Raw genomic sequence first — 24,597 nt, forward strand, 5'->3', positions numbered from 1 at the left:
TTCAAGCCACAAATAAACAAACGAAGTGTTTGATCGTTTAAATAGCTGCTCGCCAGATTTTATTGCATTATAAAGAAAAGTAATTGATATTCGATTTTTGATTAATAATTGATTTATGTGGATAGTGGCATTTATGTGGATAGTGGCACAGAATTTAGCATTGCGTCAAGGTAAATGTTATTCCTACTAAGTGGAAGTAGTTATGTTTTTTTATATTATACCCAATTATTAAATAAAATAATAAATATTAACTAAAAGTTATATTTTGCATGGAATTATCGGTGGATAAACGAATTTTACAATTATAAGGAAAATGTTTTCAATTCACTAAAAAAGTTCGAGATATGGTGAAATACGCAAGAAGTAAACTTCCTAACCAAACTATTGGGACCATATTTCCTGCCTATATCTTGAGTTTCAGAAATCCGAATCCGTCGAAAAAAAGATATGTTTATTCAGAGAAATTACGATTCTGTGTCTGATTTCGTAATTTAAAATATTGTCAAATAACGTCTGCACTAATTAATTAGCATATTTGAGGTCACTTCTTTTAACCTTTAAGATTGAGTCCTAGAACGTGAAGATCCGATCAGAAGTTTTTTAGGATAGTTCGTTTTTCCTTTTGCTTACTATGCAATTTTAATATAGAGTATAGCTTAACAGCTACAAGACAATACGTAATTTTGATTTTTATTATTTTTCAAATTACATTTCTTTTCTTACTGAATAATTGACTTCAAATGAAGGAAAACAACTTGTAAAAAAATTTACATGCAAAAGAAAAGAAAAAGATGACTAAGAAAGAAAAAAAAAACAAGGTCGCGTTATATCTTGATGTGATTAATAAAGCTATCAAATAACTAAATTTTATCAAACGATCTATTCGTTACGTTAACATATCACAAAAAAAAACTCATGATTTTTTAAAATAATGACTTTTATCGCCACGAAACATCGCGTGCAATTTAATTCAGATGAATAAATTAGCAGAGTTAGTCGATATTTCTAAAAACAGGATAGAATTGTCTTTTTCTTTTCTTTTTTAATAAAATCGCACAGGTTAAGAAAGAAAAAGATATGATTGTAAAGGTTTTTTATATTCGTTTCCCTCAACTTTCTTTTACACTAGAATGCTTTAACATAGATTTATCATAACTTATGGAACTAAGCACAGAAATAGCAGTAAGAACGAGTCATTAGCTGGTCCACCATTTTAGATAAATAGAATTTAAATTCTCAATATCTCGAGATTTAAAATCAAGCAGTCAAAAATCATGACAATATAATAAGAATAAACTTATTTTGCATAAGTGACAGTGGTTTAAATTTTCACCTCTTACATGTTCGCACTTTCAGATCTTAGAATAAGCATCTTTCAAATTTAACGAAAATGGGTATCACAGTAAAATTGATTATTAAAATAAAGGATTTGCTGTTTAGTACAACCTATGCTAAGATTTAAAACGAAAAATATGGTTATTGTTTTTGAAAAAAATATGGCGTCCTTGAAAAGAAGAAAAAAAAACGAAATCCGGAATGCGAAAATCCGGACACTAGATCAAAAAATGCTAATTAGTTCCATTTTTTTTATTTTGTACACTGTACAATAACAAAAAAAAGAGCAAAGACTGTGTCACTAAATTTTATTCAAAAATTAAAAACGATTAAAAAAATCGGAGTCTGTAGTTTTGAAGCGAAAAAACTAATAAGAAATATAATGTATAAAATTAATATATTCTGTATCACTTAGCTAAACATTTTTATAAAAAATTAAATATAAATTTTTTTGTGGATTAACAAATTATTTTACTGTCAATTTGTAAGGAAATTGAGGTTAATTTTAATAAAATACAATTTTTATTTAAAAAAAAAAAGGAGCATGTATCTTTTCTACGTTTATTTTCATTAAGGGGAAACAGTTAAAAAGAGAAAAAAATATAGAAACACATCATACATACACATCTATTACATATATGATAACATCTAATTCAAAAATTAGACAATTAATAATCTATCCTTACCGAATAAAGTAGAAAATCCTTTAAATCCCGTGGACAATGGTTTCGGTTTGAACCCGGATGACGTATATTGCTTATCCAGGAAACTGTCCCACGAAGCTGAGACTACGTGAGCTGAGGGCTTAGACCTCATTTTATTCCCTTTCACCAAAACCACACAAGTTTCAGAGAAGATGCACAAAGTAAACGAGATTGAACGACGATTACTTAAACGAGAAAGATATCTGGCATCTTAATTGTCTATTTTTTCCCTCATTGTGTTTCAGTTTCACAATCACAAACCTTTAACCAGGAAAACGGAAAAATAAAATACTAAGTGATCAATTCCGCATGGCGATGATCACGTAAAAGATAGAGACGCTTTTCATGGCCAAGAGTCTAGCCAAAAATGAGAGAGAGCGGATTGAAGAAGAAATGATAGTCAGGGAAAAAAAGTGGAAAGCATAATTCGAACTAGGGCCAGGTTTTTCGTGCTTTACTACAGTCCGAGTCAGGCGGACTAGTAATACACCCTTCTATCGATTAGGTTTCAAGGTTAGAGGGGGAAAAAATTGTGTTCTGGATAATAATATTTGATTGCATCAACTTAGTAAATGGATTAAGATTTCATAAAACAATCGAAGTTTCTCTTGACTTTTCGTAACATACTAATAATATTTTAGCAAAATGAAACACGAATAATTAGTTTCTTTGAAATCGATTATATTAATCTTTTTTACAAGATACTTAGAAAATTAAATTAATTTCAATCGATACTTTTTATGGACACAAAAATGAATCTTTTAAATATAATGCAAAAATTATTTTTAATTCACCGTTGCTTTACTGTTACTTTACTGTTTGTTTCAAATAAAAGAATCTGAGGAAAACAGCTCGAATTTACAAGTGAAAAGATTGAATTAATTTGCTAGTAAATTCCGAAAATCTTTTTTCGATGTAAAAATCTATGTTTACATAAATAAAAATATAATTATTTTTAAATTGAAGCCAAATATTTCTTTTTTTGCTTTAAAAATTTCTTATTGTTACAAATAAGAGGATAGTCAAGCCAGGCAATAAAGCCAAAAAATTAAAAAGTTTGCCCTAATTTGGTACTAAGAAGTAACAGAAATTGTTTTCTAAAAAGATTTTTTTGTTTAAATAAAAATAGGATTACTTCAAAATTTATTTTTGCTTCGAATATTCCTGATTTTTACAAATAAGTAAAGGCAAACACATTTTTCTATGAAGAAAAAAGGATTGAATTTACTATTTTTAAATCGCAGTTTAGTTTTGAGAATTTTTTGCTTTAGGACATAAATATACTATATTCAAACTTAAGCTGAAATTACTTTTTTCTTATTGTTCTTTTCCTAAATGAAATGTAAATTTCTAATCACGGTGAGGCATTTTCTGATATGCACAGATATAATTTTAAAAAATTCTCATTTAAAAATTGCAAAGATTACTCCATTTTTTGGTAATTGAATGAAGGTAAAGTGAAAATTTTAAAAAGTAACTCGGTAGTGTGATCTTAGGTATACTACGATTTGAAAAATTGATTAAAGAAAATGATTGGAGATCCAAGTATACGGTTAGTTTATCTTCTTATCTTTATCCTCACCAAATATCAACTTATCCTCAGCAAATATCAAAATCAACAGATTCAGCCCAGAAGACTTAAAAACTGATAATTTCGTCCTTAGAGGCATCACATTGTGATACAAATAGTGGTTACTTTAACTGCAATCCCTTACAGTTTTTCCCAATTAACGACACTAACTGTTGAGATATTTTGTAACTGTTTTTAGAACTTGGCGAGAATAAATTGGCAAGATTTTTGAAACAGAACACAGCAAACTGTACACTTTAATACCTTTTTTTATAAAATGCTTTCTCAATCGCTGGTTATTTATAAAATATTGTTGTTTTATTTTCCAAAACAAATTGCTTTTTCTGCAATATTTTTCAAGAAAGTTATGTGAGTTACACTTTAAAGCTAGTGAGGAATCTCTCCTTTATTTTTTACAGCAATTTGATCGTGGTGAAATTCAGTAAACATCAGGTACAATTCAGTGAATGTCAACCATTATTTTCAAAAATTTTCAAAAATCAACATTTTTAGAGGATTTGATAACCTAAAAAGTCTAAAATTAATTACAAAATAACGATTTCTGATCATTTTGCCCATTGTCTTTTTATTAGGAAATTATCTAAATCAGGATAAATTTCCGGCGAATTTCTTCTGAAACCAAGTGTCATAGGAAGGGTAAGATTAAATTGTCGAAACTTTCTTAGTGAACATTGTAGGAGACAAAACTATTTTAAAAAATGCTTTCTTTTAAAGAAAAAAAAGTTAAGTTTATACACTACAATGATTATTTTAAAAAATTGACTAGTAAAAATTAAATTGTTACACTAAAAAAAAAAGTTTTAAAAAGAGACTTTTTTGAAAAGTGATTTTTCTTGAAAGAAATAATACACAACAATTATTTTTTAAAAAAATATAAAAGATTCGAATATATCCAACGAAACACCACAAGAACCCGTCATTCTTATTTGAAATTTTAAAGTTGCTTTCTATTTCAACATAAGGCTTTAGGAAAAGGGAAGTTAACTTTAGCATTAAATAGATTAGAATTTTTTTTTTACTTAGACAATCATTTTTTATTAGTATTCTCATTATCTATTTATTATTATTATTTATTATTATTAATTATTATCATTATTCATTTATTACTACGTATTTTTACCATTAAAAAAAGGGGGAGTTACTATAGTGTTCGAATTAATTGGGACAAGCAAGATTTTCTCATTCGAGTTGGTATGGGATTGCCAGTGATGTCCCAAACCGCTTCAAACCAGTTATATCTGCCTTGAGCTGCGGTGACGGATAGACCTTCACTATAATTTACTATTCTGACTGGTTTTTGTGTATTTGTAGTTCAGTTGTGAGCATTTCAGTGTGGAAATTGGTGGTTATAATTTTGAGTTTAGTCTAACACAAGTTATGTGCTTATAAAAAATGGATATTAGTCCAAGGAAGCGCTCTAAAATTATCGCTCTTAATGAACACACTTCTATGACTGTAAGAGACATCGCTACAGCAGTTGGTGTAGGGAAATCTAGTGTTTCCAGAATTCTTAGAACATTTCAAGATTCCGGCTCATCCTCTCCAAAAAGAAAAGGAAAATGTGGACGCAAACGGAAAACTACTCCAAGAACTGATAAAAGTCTAATAAGAAATAGTAAAATTAATCCAAGAAAGACGAGCACAGACCTCCGAAGGGATTTATTGGATTGTGGTGTTGATGTGAGTACTTCAACTGTACGAAAAAGGCTTCTAGAAGTTGGATGTAAGGCAAGAAGACCAAGGTAAAAACAATTTCTAACTCAGAAAATGATGAAAAAACGTTTAGCATGGGCCAGAAAATACCAAAAATGGACTGTAAATGACTGGAAGAAAGTGGTTTTCAGTGATGAAACGCATTTATTTGTGCAGGGATACAAATCAAGTGTAGTTAGACGAAGTGAAGGTAAAAGTCTGAGACCAGATCATATCCAACAGACCGTAAAACACCCTTCTAAACAAATGTTTTGGGGTTTCTTCAGAACAAATAGCACTGGAAGCTTAGTGCCTCTAAAAGGCATGATGAATTCAGCCAAATACATCGATATATTGCATAGTAGGATTGTTCCATTCATGGAAACATTCGACGGAACATTTCAACATGATTTGGCTCCTTGTCACAATTCCAAACTGGTCCAGAAATTTATGCGAGAAAACAAAATAAAAGTGCTTGATTGTCCTGGTAATTCACCAGACCTAAATCCCATTGAGAACCTGTGGCATATTTTAAAGAATCGCTTAGCCAAGATGAATTGCACGACAGATGAACAGATGAACAAATGATAAAAAGTGCTATTCAAGTATGGTTCCACGACGAGGAAGTCAAGAACATGTGCGCTACACTAGTGGAATCAATGCCAAAACGTGTTCTTGAAGTCATATCTGCTAAAGGAGGACATACTTCATATTAATACAGACACGTATCAATGTAACTTAAGGTATGTAATGATTAAAAGCTAAAGTTTCAATAAATCACTTTTTTTTTCATTTGTCCCAATTAATTCGAACAGTATAGTAATTTTAGCAAAATAGATTTGTAAAAAAAAACATTATCATTGCTTACATTATCATTACATTATCAAAACATTGCTTACATTATCATTATTTATTAATTATTATGCCAAATTTTTTTTCGGCTACGGAACCTTAAATAATCAAACTTTTTTTCAGCGGAGCACCGACTTTAAAACTAAAGTCTATTAAGGTAATTGCGAACTTTAAAACCTATAAAAGACAATTTTTAAAATATTTAATTAGAGGAATGAATGTTTTTCATCGATTTATCATTGAGAATCTTAAATTAGGTTTTTATATCCGACAATTAAATTTGCAGTCTTTGTGCTATTTCTAGTCTAGTTATGAATTTATTATTTGTGTATATACATAAGCTGAAAATGAATAAAATGAGCCAAATTATCGTTTACTTCGAAATTAACTTAAAAGAACTGTTATAACGTTGAAAATGATTATTTCGGAAACATTTTCCTTAATTAAAGAAATTAATTATTTTATTTTCTTGAAAAGTGCGATAGAAAATACTAACGCAATTTTCTATAAATGCTTATATGTTCGTTTCAATATACTGTTATTATAAATATATTTTCTTTTAAAAATTGTCATTTCTTGGTATTTTACTAGAAATAATTTCATAAAGGCAACCGAAAGATTGAATTTTGATCTAAATATAATCAGAGATTGTAAAAAGTGCCAACTAACAAGAGGTTATAAAAGTACTCATCCCGGGTTATAAAAAGTACTAACTCGCGGAACCATTTGGGAATGGCTGCCTTATACTGTTTAAATTAATCTTAATCTGAATACTTTCTTAGGAGAATCTGAATTCTGTAACTGATGTAAAAATTATCGGCATTTACACGAAACTTATCCGCTAATATAATTCATTCTATCGAATGAATGCACGATGAATATCAAATGAATGGCATTCCAAAAATTAACAAATAAAAAAATATAATAACTTAAAACATATTCAGAAACGTAGTATTCAAACTTTATATTTATTTGACTAAGAATAAAAATTTTAATACATTATCTCGCACAGAATTATTGCATGAATAAGACATGCCATTCTGGACGAAAACTTATTTACAGAGAATCCAAATAAACAAACAATGAGATTGCATTAGAGGATGATTCATAGAGGTACGTCAATTAAATGTTTTTATTAGAGGAAAAAGAATATTTTATAATAAAAACAAATACGCACTTGATTAGCATTAAAAGAGAGTGAGTGAGTGAGTGTGAGAGAGATTACAGTCATTAGCGTTTTATGGAGAGAGAAAAAAATGAGAGATTTGCTACTGAAAAATGAAATAAATGAAATTTGAAGAGAACTATTTTGTTTGCTAACACATTTGCTCCGCTAGTTGTTTGTCGCAACATTTACGCGATCCCCCGTTATATATAACGTTTTAAAACTTGTACATTTCGACAAAAATAGACTAAAACTGTCATTTAAAAAAGAAAAAGAAACAGTAGCTGCGACAAAGAAATTGATTGCAGATTTGAAATCAGCGATGTGAAATTATCCAATATCAGTTTTAAAAAAATCCCAAGGGGAAATTTTTTTTTTCCCTCAGAGTAATCTTTTTTATGGAAAAAAAATCTTTATGTCAGTAAAGAATGTTTTTTTTTAAAGACAATTTTTATGTTTTAATGTATTTTTGTATCAAGTTGAATTCCACCATGTATCTTTGGAGTTTGGAAGAGTAAAAAATTTAATTAAATTCGGTTTTTCGCAAGTAAAAAAAAACAAAAAAACAGCATAAAATATAAATTTTTACATGCATTTATAAAAAACATTATAAGGAAAATATAATATATACATTTCACTTTGTAAGGAAGACATAAGAATAGGAAACACATATCACTCAACTATTACGAAGCATCTAGCCCCATTTTTAGGACTAATGTTTAATGTCTATGATAGGAATGCTACGTAATTTTGCCCACGATCAAACGAAGTGAACAGCGTTCAAGTTCGTACCCCTTTCTTCAAAAAGCGACCAGCAAGAGGACATTTCTAATCTTGCAGCGTACGTACACCGTCTGTTGTTTAGTCGGCTGTTAGAATCGAACTCACGATCATCATTGCCTTTACCGATAGAGTCACCGAGAAATAAGAATACATTTTGCATTCATATATAAAATTACATTTTAAAGAAATACAATGATTCTTTCATAATTTATTTTTCAAAAGTAAAAAGAAAGAAAATACATGTGGAAACGAGAAAACATTTTAAATGAAAACCCTTCTCGGTGAATACGTTTTTAAAATGAAAAGCTTTTAGCACCGAAAATGATACTACAAATCGCGAACAACACACGAGACTATAGATTTACCACGATTTCAGAAAGTTTTTCGATGCATTAGCACGTTTGAACAAAATTTAAATTCCTTATTTCATTTACCGTTGACTTTACATTATTTAGATATATTTATTAGTATTTTTAAAAAAAATATTGATTCGGAGATGTCGTTCGCTACATACCATTCATCTTGATTTCACTAGTGATTCCATAACATAATAAATTATAAAACCTTAAAAAATCCTTGAAGAACCCTTCAAGGATCTATTCGCGATCGCAACGCTCGAGTACGCCGTCTAGCGGGAGCCTGTAAATATCGGACATTAACTTAATACAATCACATTTTCTGCCATCAAAGTCATTGACTGAATCAGACGCCATTTTTTAGCAGCAAATAAGAAACAAAATTTCCCTAAGGAAAAGGCCGAAGAACTTGAAAAAAATCTCCAGAATATTAGTAAATCTTTCAGGAACAGAACACGCCAAACATTTGAAGAAAAATTCCTNCATTAACGACGTCTCCAGAGTAACTGAATGACGGTTCATATGGAAATCGCAGGTAAGCGTCTCATACAACAACGCCCCCTATAGTTCGTTGCGATCGCGAATAGCATTGCGCAGTATCAAAAATTATTCATTTCTGACAATCAAGTTCAGTCAGACTTATGGTTGCAATGTCAATAAAAATGCATCATCAAAATTCATATGGAATTTTTTTCACAGCATATAAGCTGATTTCTCAAAAATTGCTTACAATGTTGATTGATTATTGATTGGAATATTGCTAAAAGGTACAAATCAAAATCGAAAAAGATTTTTTTTTCTCTGTACACATAGCCAATTTCTCAAAACTTACTTCAATATTTTTTTGGAATATCAATAAGAATAAGACATTAAACTATATAAAGATTGATTTAACCGCAATTTCTTAGAAATTGATCTAATCAGGGCTCTAAAAACCGCCCGTCCGCCCATTCTCGGCGATCAAAAATTCCCCGCGGAAAACGAATTTCTCGAATCCGACGTCCGCGCTGACGGCCATTTTCCCGTTAATGTTCGTGATACTTTTTCAATTTTTGTTATTAGAATTGATGTTTTCTCTGTCTGGGAGTACTGCAGTGGTTGAAGGGGCTTTTAAGCAATGAACTTACAAAAAAACACATTGTGCAATGGTCTTAAACAAGAAGCGTTAAACGCAATTATGAACAAAAACATAAATGGAAAACCCCTTTCAGATTTCTGTGCAGAAACCTCTGTAAATCATTGGCTCGATTGTGGAACTGGCAAACGTCATATTTGATTCATTTAAGAAACGCAGTACCCTCGGATAAATTGACTTTCCAGATAACTTGACCTTTGTCATTTAAATTATTTCATAAAAGAAATAAGCTATTTCATAAAAGAAATACTAGGTTACTATTAGTAACCTAGTATTTCCTTTATTACTGTATAATATAATCCTAGTACTTGCAATCCTAGTAACTACTAATTCATTGTGCAATTTATATAAATGTTTTCAATAAATAAGAGAAAATTATATTTTTATTTATTTCGAAGCTACGGGTTAGTTTCAAAGGAGGAGGGTACATTGTTGAACAAGCCGTCATCGGGGACGGGTAAAATTTCTGAGTTTCTTCGAGCCTTGGTTCCAATAAAATTGTATCGATTAAAAAGTTTTTGAACACGAAGAATTCAAAAAATCGCAATTAAAAAAGAACGAACGTAAAGGCAATTTTCCATAAAAATCATTTGTCATCTTTTAATAAACTTTAGTATTTTAAATTTTTAATCAAATTTAAATTAATTTAGGCTTTGTTCATTAATCTTGAAATTAAAATAATGATGTGTAATATAATCTTGACAAAATTTGCAGGTAAGCGTCTCATACAACAACGCCCCCTATAGTTCGTTGCGATCGCGAATAAAGAATTAATCTCTAAAACACATGCACTAAATTCTGAAACTTGTTTCTGATTAAATAGAGCGGTAAGCAAGCAGACACCACATGCGTTATCTTTCTTGTTATGTTTTAATGTCTATTTATATTATATTTGTTCCTCCAGATCTAACAAACTAAACTTATGAACGATTTATAGGATTGTAGGCTAAAATTGTTCGTTTCTACCTATGGCCAATTTTCAAGATTTTAGCTCAAACGGTTTTGAAGTTTAAAAAGTGATACATACAGATACACATTCAATTTTCTTTTTCTCATTATAAAATAGTTATAATAGCTTTACAAGTCAAAGTTTTCAAGAGTTTATTTTCCATGAAAGCGTTTTAAGAATCTCAAATCCAAGAGAAATCAAATGAATGGATCGCAATACTTAGAAGTAATCAGCTGTTCATTAGAAGAAAATACAGATTTAAGAAAACGAACAAAAATCAAACAAAGAAAGGTTTTCATAGAAAGAGCGGAGTTATCAACTAACGTCAACAACATCAAACAACAGCTGGCTTTTATCATCATACACAGGAGAAAAGATTTTTCTTCTTTTCGTTTTTTCTTTTCTTTTTTGTTTACTAAGATAATGATAGAAAGAGAAACTGAAGATCAGTAAGCTTATTAAAAACCATAAAACAAGAAACTTATATAACTAACTTAGGTATCAAAGCAAAATATGCTTATTGGTAGACAGATCACAGGTATGAGCGTCTACTCACCAGCTAACCCGTGGAAAATTTTTCGTTTTTTTCTTCTTAGTCTAGCAAAGAGAAGGCGAGTTAGGTTTCACTGAAACAGCTCTACACGATGTTCCAACGTATCAATATCCAATGAAGTTTACTTGTCTTCTGGATTTGAAAGAAATAGCCCCTCAGGGGTCTAGTCAACGACGCCTAATGAGGGTCAAAATTATGCCGTACTCTAAAGGACCGTTCAAATATTTTGCAAGCACCTAAAGAGTGCAGGAAGCTCGTGATTTGCTTATTTTTCATGACAATTGTCAGCAAACAAATTGTCCCGAAATTGTCAGCAGTTTGCTGAAAATTGTTAGTATTCTGTCCTCGCCCCCAGAATAAATAAAACATTAAAATCACCTTATTTTCAATTTTATTAAGCAAAACTTTAAAATCCCTTTATCTTAAAAAATTTCAAAAAGGCAAGATGAAAAATTTACAAAAATAAAAGACACGTTTCTTAAAATATTTCTTAAAACAATATGTTTCGTATATTCTTGTCGGCTTAAAGAGTTTTTAAAAACGTAACCGTAGTATTACTTATTCTAAAATGGCATTGGCTTCAAAAATAAGCAGAAGGAAATAAAAGTCAACATATTTCAAGCACTCAAAAATAGGCGTAAATTCTCAAGACTTGCCAGACGTGAATGAAAAGAAACAACTGTGATTTGAATTATAAAGCGCAAAGTTGCCAACAAAAAATGGAAAATAAAGGTGCGAAACAAAAGTAAAGATGAAAAAACCACTGTGGTGCAGAGGTTAAAATGCATTCCCACTTGCTGTGGAGAGGTGATGAGAAATTAATGTCGCACAAAAGAATCAGCATTCATATGAATGAAACAAGATTCCAGGGAGTTAAATAATTGTCAGGCTGGAAATAATTTTGGCATTGTCGAAATTGAATTTATGTTCAAGAGTCCAACTATGTGCAGAAATTAATTATTTATCGTATTCTTGATAACGGACATATCTATCGTGCTTAAGTTCCGTAAGTAAAATTCGTAGCCACATCAGCCATCCTTGGGCAAGTCACTAAATATATTTTTTCTAAAATATTTATTCCAAGTGCAACAACCTCGCACCTTCACTTGGCGCCTTGGCGTTTTCAATTGGCGTAAACAGAGATACCGAGTACCGATACGGAAATTTCAACATATTCTGTATAATAAATATCTCCTTTTCCACACATTTATTCAATTCTGCTTTTATTTATTTTTGACGAAAATCATTCATAAAATCAGAAACGTAAGCCTAATAAACAGTTGTTTTTAACTGAGTAATCTTTTTATCGATCTTTCTATTTTATCTGTCACGATCACAATAAAACACAGGAAAAGCCAACTTCAAAATCCATCATTAACTCGTTTTAATTGACGTGTATAATTTAGATGTTTACAGCGTAAACAATAGTTTAATTCTTTTCGTCTTCCAAATAATTTATTTCCTTGTATATTCAACTTGAATTTAATGCCAAAATCTATAGATTTGATTTTTTGAATTACTTTAAAAAGTGCAAAAGTATTCCTCCGCAAAAGTATGATTTGGATTTGGAGATCATGAGGTTTAATGCTTCACAACTTCGTGAACAACATGGCATGATTGAGGCAATGTGGTTAACTTTGCGCACAATCGCAAGTTACTTTCAAGACAAACTGTACCAACCAATCTAAGTTAATAAGACCGCTACTGAGAACGGCCTCATCATTCGTAGATTACTATAATTAATTAAAAATCCAGTCTAATACGGATTTTGGTATTTTTAAGAAACCAACTATTGTTGTAATCCTATTTAATTAACACGTATGTATAGATACAAGATTTCACATTTCTGAAGGGGGGAAAAATATATATAAAAAGAAAGAAAAAATCCATTAAAAAACTGATTAATATAACCTTTGTTTCAAAATGCCAAGGAATCTCATTGAACGGAAGTCATCCTCGAAAAAATAATTATCATTGTTTTCACTATTATTATTTTCACTAAATGTGCAATGATTTTTTGTATTTGCTCATTTTCATGGGTTGATTTATGTTTCACTTTTCTTTTCTTTTTTGGAGAGGGAGGGTTATATGACATTTAAAAACGGTACAAAGTACAAGTTCTTTTTATTTTAATGCGGCTGCGTTAGAATATAAAAATTACGAATGTTTCGATGTGTGAACTAAAAAAAAGTTTGAAACCCTTGATATGTAAAAATATTTTAACAGATTTTATCCAGTAACAAAAAATATTATTCCTAATAACTAAATTAATACTTAAATAAGTTCTTGCCATTGAAGTTTAACACAAACATACACATATATATACATATAATTAGATCCTAGATAAAAATTAGGGAAAGCCCTTCGCTAATTCAATCCGTAATATGTTTTATCCTAGGGAATAAGGGAAATCTGAGTAATTACAATTGGTCTATTGGTCTAAATAGGTCGAGGGGAAAAGTCTTTCTCAAGGTTCAATTAAAAGGAAAAATCAAAAATGTTAATCAATGCATAACTTGAAGTTAAAAATAGAGTAAAAGACAGGATGTGAATATTAAAATGTGAGAAAGAGCATTTAGTTTAGAATAATAAATTAAGAAAAAGATTTAAATAAGGGAATAACATAAAGATATTAGTTGAAACTTTTCATGTTTAAATATATATATATNCACATAAGGATATATATATATATATATATATATATATCCTTATGTGCATTATCACTCAAAATATCTCATATAGTACAAAAATGTTCAGAATATGTCATTTAGTTGAAAAGATTGCTTCAATTAAATCAATCAAAGTAATATTAATATAAAACCAATTATAATTTGCAATTTGTTTTTTAAACTTGTGCTCTAGACGAGTGTGTGTTACCTCACAAATATTAGTTAACGTTTAACATGAAGATTCTAGCTAGTTTCCCAAGAAGAGAGGAGGAGTAAGGAAACTGAAGACAGAATTAAAGACAATTTGAATACAATGAATAAAAGTTTCCTGCAGATGTCAAGAATTAAAGAGATTTCAATTTTGATATGGAAAAAGAGTCATTCATCATAAAAAAAAAAATAAAGAGTGAGACAGAATTTATTTACTATCATTTATTATCCAGGAAATTATATTTTCAGAAGAATAATTCAAAAAAAAGGAAGAAGCAATAATTTTGCACTTATCCTATCTCTGTAAATGATCGCATTCTTCTTACAAGTTTAACTTAACTTAAATATCGTTTGTTTTAGAATACAGAGGCACTCACAGTATACCCTGCAAGTGGCCGGACATATGGCTTTAAATTGTTAATATCACACACTATGTATCAGATGAATAAGAATAAAAATTAAGAGCAAAATTCCATATGTAACGCAACGATATCAGTTATTATTAACAGGAAAAAAAATTTTTAATAAATTAAATTTCAAACGTTTTGTTGATATATTTAAAAATTAGTAAATCATTTTTAGTACAAGAGTACACTACATTAGTACAAGAGAAGTGAAAATAAGGAATAATAATAAACATGATGACGGCCTGCTGAATTATTTAAAAATGCTTCATTACTGTCACTTTTCTGATAACGATGAATTTTACAGGTAACTCATTCTACATGTTTATTTTATTTTTACATAATCATCTGGGGAAAAAATAGAAATGAAAAATGGGAATATTATTTATCATTTCATTTTACAAGTAAAAAAATTAGTACATCATTTTTAGTACAAGAGTACACTACATTAGTACAAGAGAAGTGAAAATAAGGAATAATAATAAACATGATGACGGCCTGCTGAATCATTTAAAAATGCTTCATTACTGTCACTTTTCTGATAAAGATGAATTTTACAGGTAACTCATACTACATGTTTATTTTATTTAAAATAATCATCTGGAAAAAAAATAGAAATGAAAAATGGGAATATTATTTATCATTTCATTTTACTAGTTCAAGTTTATAAACCATGGAATAAGAAAATTCAGAACATATTTGAAAAGTAAAGATCGAAAATTATCTGATTGTTAAAAAGACAATTTTAAAGCATCGTTCGTACTGCACAAGTTTTTAAATGCTAACAATTACTAACTTATTAATTTTACCTTTACAGGTATTTAAATTAATCAATGGTATGAGGTAATAGAAAATTTCACAACATATTTAATATCCATGATATTGAAAACTCCTGAAGCTTAAAAACTTAATATGTAACAGGGGGTTGAGTAAATATTGCGTCAAATTTCTACAGAAGTTAGGGCACATCACCAGAATTAAAATTGCATAGGAATCCATGCTCGGAAATGTCATCCTACGCCACTAGAGACGCATCACTGTTTCTTAGTGTGCTTCTGAACAGGTCATAACAGGGAAGCAAGCGACCCTAGCCGCGTATAACAACATTTTAAAGCAATTCTATGCAATTTTAATAATGTTGACTTGTTCTAATTCCTCCAAAAGTATGACGAAACATTTACGCTACCCCTGTTAAAAAAATAGACTAAAATTGGCGGTTTAAAAAAATTTGTAGCTTTAGGAACAAAACTAATTTCCGATTTGAAAACCCCACGCCCGAATTAGGCAAGATGAAGTATTTGTATAAATGCAACAAAAAATTTATTCCCGTATTATTTAATAAAATATTTGTTCCCGTATTATTAGACGAAATATTTGTTTCCGCATTCTGTATTATTTTACCAGTTCTCTATACTATAAAATATTGAACTAAATATTTGAAAACGAGTCATTAATTCTGAGGCAAGCAAAAATTCTAATCTATAAGTAAGTAAAAATGTAATCTTGGGCAAATGCTTTGCAATACTGAATAAATGCTAATAATTACTAATTTTTTTTTTATAATTAATTTTACATCTTTAGATTTATGAACGAATTATCGGCATAAGAAAATTTGCTCAAAATATTTTATTAAAAAATATGAAACCGGTAAAAATGCAATCTTTAAAGCATGAATTTAGAACATAAATAAAACCACCACTTTCCCTTCTAGCTAATAAAAAGAAGTATTCCTTCTGAAATATATTCTCTGACTTAGGTGAATCCATTTCACAAGATATTTTATGAGTATAAGGTAACTTCTTTTACCATGACGTTATCGCTCTATCTTCTAAAATAAGGCAATAAAAAAATGGGAAATTGCGCCGAAAAAATATGTTTTGAAAATGTTATCAAGAATATTTTTTAGTTGAATATCTTTTATTCATAACAAATCCAGGCAGTCTTTCACAAAATAGACTTCGACGATAATTTTTTTTCTTTTTTTTTTGCGACAGTAGAAAAAAAAGCTATATATTTTTATGTCAGAGCGCAAAATGGAGTGTATTACAAAATGAATGAATATCTTGAAATTCAAAATTTCAAGTCGATAAAAGTTGTCATTGAGCCTACAGACGTGGAAAAAAAATTCAGTTAAATTGAAAATTATTTAAGTACTCTGGTAGAGACCACTAGTTTCATTTTTCGGTATATAAAAATTTTAATATTTTATTAAAAGCATAAATATATAACAAATTTTAGTTTTCAAATTGAAAAAGGCAAAATTTAGAAGGTAAACTAACGGTAAAAATAACTAAATGTAAATGTAATATTTAGTTCGACAGTCTTAATTATCCTTAACAAATAAGAATATTTTTAATTTAATTTTCAGATTAGGTTATTTATATAGTTGCCGGATGAGATTAATGTAGATTCTGGCAAACCAAATGTTACATTTCATATTATACATATATATATTTTATTACGTTATATTCTAAACTTCGATCTAAAAATTATTATATATAAAAAAAATTTTTATTTAAAATTATATTTCAAAGAAATTACCGTTTCTGACCCCAAAAAATCGAAACTTTAGGCCCATTCCAACAGACAAAAATATTTTTCAATTTGACTAAAAAAAAATTTGGTACTTATGAGACAACTTTTATAGACTTGAAATTTTTAATTTCAAAAATAGTTTTTCGTCTCACCTCTAGTACACAGGCAATATCATGCATGGAATTGAGATAATAGGACTATCTCAATTCTATGTTCTATGGTACAATGTTTGTAAAATTTCCACTTTCTCCGTTACAATTCAAATGCTGTAATAGTTATATTTTTTTATTAAGTCTTCGATTAAACTGGGAAACAAATTAATTGTTGTACAGTACACTCTCGATATTTCAAAGTTGAAGGGATGCTAAAAAAATTTCGAGATAACAAGTTCAGAACTAAATATGCTGTAAAAAGTAGAGTCATGAAACGTAAGAATAACTATTAATAAATATGTATGTAATGATAGTTGACTATAAGTCTAAATAGAGTAATGATAAATTAATTTTTAAAAGTAAGACAAAAATGACTATGCATTAAATAGGAAATTATTGGTTTACATTAAACATTGTGATTTTTACATTGTAATTTTTCTGAAAAAATTCATTTTTCCATTTCGTAAATAATTGTAATAACAAGGTTTTGAGAAGAGACTCTTCGACATAGGAATTCAAATTAACATTATGTGGATATGTAATGCCAAGGGGAAAAATATTTTTTTGACATAACAAGATTTTCGAGGTTAGAAAGACGAGATATCAAGAGTATACTGTATTTATACAAATACTTGATTTCCTCCAATTCGGGTGTGGAGATTTCAAATCTGAAATTAGTTTTGCACCAGAAGCTACAGTTATGTTTTTTTTTTGTTTTATTAAATAACATTTTTAGTTTTTTTTTTTTTTTTTTTTTTTTTTTTNTTTTTTTTTTTTTTTTTTTTTTTTTTTTTTTTTTTTTTTTTTTTTTTTTTTTGTAGAAATATACAAGTTTAAAAATATTATAATCTCGTGCTTTTAATTTTAATGTATCTTGTTATATCTTTTGTTTCTTTTATTCATGTTTTTGTTAGCTAAATATTTTTTTTAAATATTTTCAGACTTTATAATGTGTATACCATGATAATGATTCATGATAATCATTTTGCTTTAGAATTTAAATTGTCGACATTCAAATGAAGAACTATATCTTTCTTTAAGCCCCGAAAGGTGAATTTAAACCATACGCTCACAAAATAGCTTCGCTGAAAATGAATTTTAAATCTTGCACTGAAGTAAAAAACTTCAAATATTCCAATATTAATTTAAGAATCAAATCAAAATACTATCTAATACTATTTTAAATAGAAATGCAAGTAAATTTTTTTTTACAAAAATTCCGATTCTGTATTTTAAAATTTTGGTATAAACCCAAAAATAAAATTGAGGAAAAAAAAATTGAAAATGGAAAAATTTCTCAACCTGCACTAAAAGAAAATTGGAAATGTTCGAGAAAAGAGAAAATAAGAAAAAAAATTTCGAATCATTTCAGAGTCATGAAAACAAAAGGAACAAAAACAAATATATTAATAAACTTTCTTTAGCTTTTTTTTAATGACTCACGTTTTTTAAAAAGACTAGAAAATCAGATAATCAGTATTAAATAACGAAGAATAAATATAAGTAATTTGATTAAGGTTTACTCGTCTCCTTCGCAACAATATAAGTTTTTCGAAGCATCGGAATATTTAAAACCACACTCGTTACTTAGTGGAAAGAAAGATAAGATATTCAAATTTCCAGAATTGCAAGTATATGGCGTAGATAAAATGACATTAATGCCACTTGTTGGGCAAATGAAAGAATCAAATCTACACATCTGTTTTTCGTCACAAGTTAGACACGAGGAAAAAGAAGAACTCGTGTAACTTTTTTTTAATGTCTCACTCACGCCATCTGAACTTAAAAAAGAAAAACTAAGAGGTAAAAAGAAAATTTCTAGCAGATAGTTTTTAAGTTAGAAACTGGAACCAACTTTTTAAAACGCGAATTTTTTTTTCTCACTTCAAGAAAAATCACCCAATCTTGCGTTTTTCACGCAAAAGCTGGAATGCGGCTGTTAAATTTGGAACTTGCTGATTGATTTTTTGAAAGCTGGAAGAGATGCAAGGAAAAAATCGTACAATTATGTCACGACTTTGTTGAGTCGAAGTTCGAAAGCCTGTTCCTGAGCAGAAAATAATAAGTTCTAAATGAAAATTAGTACAATCTGAAAGCATACAAATGATTTAATACTTATTTTTAATTTGTGTAATCTCAGCCCAAATCGAAAAGAAAGGAAATTAATTGTAATTAAAGCAGATATCGTAGTGGGCCACACAAAAAAAAATCAAAACACTTTTAAAAAATATCAGGATATTTTTTGGAACAGCACACATGCATAAACTTTTAAAAAAGGCAAAATAATAAACTGAAAAAAAGGTATATTAGTAAAAATTTTATGGCAAATGAAATGAAATATATTGATTTAAATATCATAATTATTTGTTTAAAACAGAAAGCTTTTAACAGTTTTCAGTACAGTACAATTTTATTATTTAAAAAATAATCAGCGTCAATTAATAAATACAAATTCAAGATTTCCTTAATCGATATTTTTCAGTAGGATTTTAATAATTTCGAGGCTAAATCAAAGTAATATGCCGCTTAACATTTTTGTACCAATTTAATTTAGTAGATGATCTTTCAATTCAACTTTTGAAAATTCTATAATTTGATTACTGTATTGTTGAATAGAATGAGAATAAAGAGATGAATCCATTATTAAACTACAAGATTTGCAGTAAAATTTCTTGAAAACCCGTATAACCCCTCAGTTCATAAACATAAAAATTTGATATTGTGAATTAGTTCTTCGAATTTTCTTTTTCATAAAAATGACTGAATTCTCAAAAAGTTTAAAATAATAAATCTTGCGAGAAAGACTGTTTGAATCACGCATTACAATTAGTGGACGGTTCCCAAGCTTGAACGATTGAATTTTGCGATTATTACTAGCATTATTAATTAAAATAAAAAGATATTGAATCTAAAATCCAAATCCTTCGAATCTTCAAATCAATAAATTTAAAATCTGCAAATGTATTTGTAAAAAAATAGGATGTTCCATAGACACATAAAAATCAGGAATACCAGGACAATAAGCTAAAAATCAGGGCAAAATATTTTTCAATAGGTATATGCATAAAATGATCAGCCCGTTTGATTTTACGAAGTCAATATTTTTAAGAACGAAAATTTTCTGATTTTAATCAAACTCTCCTCCATATAGGTTCTTTCTCAGGGTTTTAACTCAAAAGTTCTAGAAAAGCGATTTTACAGTTTTGTCTTGCACATGGTGCATGAAATTAATTTATATACATTTTTATTTTTATAATGCGATGCTTGCAAGTGACGTAGTGTGGGTATCTCGATCCTAATTGGTTATTGAAATATGACATTTGTTTCCGTATCAATTTCCATTCTATTTCGAGTAAGCCAAGCCCATCAAGTATCAATTCTCTTAAGTGACATATTCTATATTCATACACTAAGATTTCAATTCTTTCACTATATACTTCGTACTTAACAACAACAAAAAAATCATGAAGCCATATAAAACATAAACAAACTAATTATGCATCGAAGTCGCAGGGTTCACAAAATAAAAATGTATCATCGATACAATAAAATACATGAACAAATAATAAATCTAAGTTGAGTAAAAGACGCAGACGAGAACAATTTCGATGAGCGAGACGGAGCTGTATTTAATTAACTTCACGTTAACTAACATTCTAACTAATGTAGAGAAACTTAGTTCAACTTAAACACGTCATTTTTGTTGGAAACGATCAGCTGAAGCTGACGTCATAGGTCATATGTGTGGGTAACCATCTGTGATCTTCTTCTTGAAGTGCAAGTAACCAATTAACTTTGTTAATTAATATATATTTTAGTACCAAATACAATTTCATTCTTCTAAAATTAAACTATGAAATATTAATTACAATTGTCCCTCTCAGAACTGTGAAATATAGATGTTAGACTCGTACGCCGACCTTTTCCAAGTGTCGAACTGCGACTCATTCTAGCTATACTAACTTGTACTAAGTAAACGTTAATTTCAAAATATATATTTTTACTTTAAGTACGATCTGATTTAAAGATATTTCATATTATATAGTAACATAACAGTTGAAGAAATAAGTTCGAATAAATATGTGCATACAAAATGTTGAATGTTACAAAACTGTTATATATTAATATCTCACAAGCACACTCGCGCATAAATAAACACATTAAGAGAAGTAGATAGATAATCAAGTGAATATTTATGGACTACGAAACAAGTATTACATTTGCTACATTAAATTCACTTGCCTTATCATTTTAATTAACTTTCCAATTTAGCTATTGGAACTGATGAATCAAAAGATAATTAATTAATAATTCAATAGTTTATAAAATTTTGTGTGCTTTTTACAATAGCTCGATCAAAGGTTCAAAAATATTCAAATGTAACAAATTTCACGATAAGCTAAAATTGTCATACATTCATTTGATTAATATTATAATTCTATAATTTTATTTCTATTCTATAATTTTATTTTATTACCGTCGTTGAACATTCGTTCTAATTTAGATTTAACGATTTCGCCTTGTAATTTTGAGTTCCAACAAGAATCTTGATGAACTTTTTGATGGAACTAACCTGAAAGTGCGCTTCATGGCGTGGAAAACCTCCCACAGTTAGCCCGAAGGAAAAGTGATTCTAACCCTTGATTCGTCTATCACTTAAGATATTTTACCTCAGCACTATGGTCAGTGCGAGTCGGGAGCAGAATTCTTACCAGTCAGTCGCCGTTGGTATTCAAGCAATCGCGCGGCTTTTGTTTTATAATTATATTTTATGACCGGCGTTGTATAACCAACCCAATTCCGAGTTTATGACTACCAATGTTCCACTCCGTAGCCTTGTAATTTTGAACTCAATCCAGAAGACAAGGGAACTCTTGGATAAAACATTGGTATAAACTGGTCTTTGTGGAAGACTTTTCGATAGACCTAACCCGTAATTGCGTTACATGGAGAGGAAAACCACAAGACCTCCAACGGTTATCCTGACGGTAAGGAGATTCTAACCCATGATCCGTCAAACACTGAGGATATTTTATGCCAGCAATGAGGTCATTGCGAGCTTGGAGCAGAATTCGCATCGACCGGACAACGATAAGATCGAACCCATCTCATCACATTGGGAGGCGAGCTCTCTATACCCTGAGCCACCGCGACTCTGTTTTATAATTGCAAATATTTGTCAAAATAATTATCATAACATCAGATATTTATTTTCTTTTTTTCTTAATCTATAGATATAAAGCAAAATTAATGTTCGCCACAGTCCACATGGCGACCAAACCGTAAAACAAATGGCGGTTAACAGTGAGAGTCCAGGTGCCTTTTTTTAATATATATGAAATTATTATAATGTCACATAATTATTATGTTATTATTATGTCACAATATTCTGGAGAAAAAAAATTTCACACTAGTTTCTAATTTTTTCTATTTATTTATTTTTTATTTTAGAAATGACCTAGCAATGCTTTATCATATTTTGAGAAATGTTTCAAAACAAATGCTAAACGCTAATAATATCAAAATTTTTTAATCGTTTAAAATTTTTAATTTTTGAAAAACCGGCCACGGTGTCGCAAAAGTGGTTACTGATAGAAATGCAATTTTAGCAAAATTAAGCAAATTTAGTTTTGTTAAACTTCGATTCTGCAACTTTAACTTCTACCTCGATACAAGGTACTGCATTTCTTATAGTGGATCAATACAAAATAAAGATAAAAAAATTTTAAAAACTTAACAGTAAGTATCCTATTGAAAATTTAATGGTTATGAAAATTCTAAATGTCCCATACAAACAAAGGAACAAATCCAATCGAAAACACTGAAATCTCTTAACAAAGTATGATTAAATGCGTTGAAAGTTCCTATTGCAGTCAAAAGCAATTTCCTTTCCTTTAAATAAAAGTAATTATAGTTAAAGCTCTGCCATTATTCTATATAAAAGAGACGAAAATGAAACCCCTTTCTTCAGAAGTAAATGTCAGGTGTGGATGAACATTAATTCTATTGTCCTCTGGCAAGAATTCAAATCCAGATAATGAAAGACATTCTAGGATTTTAATAAATAATTCAAATTAATTAACCAGAAGAAGGATCAATACTTTACTCAATAAGCATTTATGTCCATACGGTCTTCTGTATAGCATACCAATCACACAAAGTAATATACAGCAGAAAAATGTTCTGATGAAGCTAGAACTATCATAAATGATTATTATTGAATTTATTGTTACTGAATTTATTGTTATTAAATGTAAATGAAGTATTTGTAATAAACCTTTGAACGGAAATTTGTCTCTTATTGTTTTAGATAAAACTTTGCTATTAATTATGAAACGATGATTATGATTGTTTGAATAATTGGAGCCAAGGCGTACTAAAATTCAATAGAACACTCGATTACACCAAACTTCTGGAAAAATACTTCGTGACAGTCTATGAAAAGGAGAGTTGCAAAAGAGTCTGGGGTTAGCTACGGTAAGTTAGTAACAATAATTTTATTAAACGGTGATTATGGTTACTTTAATAGTTTGAGCATCAGATAACACCAAGGTTGAGTATTTTGTTAATAGACAATGAAAAGGAGATCTGCATTATGGATTTAAACCAACGATGTTAAACCGGTTACGTTTAACTTTAAAACGTTAATTATGGTTATTTGAATAGTTTGGGCATCAGATCACACCAAAATTCTGGAACACTTTGTAACAGACAATAAAAAGGAGATTTATACCATGGATTGAAACCAACGATGTTAAACCGCAGACTTAAAATGAAAAACTTTCTGCACGCATTGATTAACTCCTATAACTAGTTACAACCCTTTCGTCAACACCACACTTTGGCAAAATTTATTTGAAAAATACGGATTCTTTTAAAAATGATTCCAATTTTTATAGAACACTATATTGATTCATATCACACTCGGATGAGTTTCGTAAAAAAAAAAAAAAAAAAAAAAAAAAAAAAAAAAAAAAAAAAAAAAAAGAGTTGAAAATAGAAATCCAAACATTTCAATTGCAAAAATACTTTTTAAATAATTGAAAAATACCTGAAATTAGAGCAAGAAAAAAGTATATGCAGGAAGCATTTAACTGCAGAATGTTATCAACGTTTTAATAAAACTATCGACGCGAGATTTTATTTATTTATACTTAAACTGTGTGAATATGAATCTCAACGTGAGATTTTTAAATCACGCAAATACGAATCTGGACATTAAATTTTAAAATCGCGTGAATACGAATCTCGATGTTTGATTTTAAAATCGAGTGTATTCGAATCTCGATGGCTAATTTTAAAATCGCGTGAATGCGTTACGCTGAACGTGAAATATCAGCAACAAGTTCGATATTCAGCAAATTTAGTGGTCAGCGGTATACCTAGACCTGAATCCTACGAAGTATGTCTGGTATGCTCTTGGAAAAGTAATTACAGTCAGCCAACCTCAATCCAGAAACCTCCCAGAGCTAATAACTGTCTTCATGCAAGAGTGAGATTAAGTCTCAAGAC

General features: G+C 29.2%; 1 protein-coding gene across 5 annotated transcripts in view; it reads right to left on the bottom strand.

The window, feature by feature from the left end:
* Window positions 1–24,597, bottom strand: part of LOC107456924 (Oxysterol-binding protein-related protein 8) — a 142,118-nt gene that overhangs the window by 57,667 nt on the left and 59,854 nt on the right. Inside the window, exon 1 of one of the 5 annotated variants that reach the window (XM_043045312.2) lies at window positions 2,022–2,209. The exons of the other annotated variants lie outside the window; for them this stretch is intronic. Coding sequence (XP_042901246.1) covers window positions 2,022–2,151 — 130 coding nt within the window. The 5' untranslated portion in view covers window positions 2,152–2,209. Of the gene's footprint in view, window positions 1–2,021; window positions 2,210–24,597 lie in introns of those variants that run through there. 5 annotated transcript variants of the gene reach the window in all.

The sequence above is a fragment of the Parasteatoda tepidariorum genome, chromosome 6, assembly GCF_043381705.1.
Source record: "Parasteatoda tepidariorum isolate YZ-2023 chromosome 6, CAS_Ptep_4.0, whole genome shotgun sequence".
Classification (NCBI taxonomy): domain Eukaryota; kingdom Metazoa; phylum Arthropoda; class Arachnida; order Araneae; family Theridiidae; genus Parasteatoda; species Parasteatoda tepidariorum.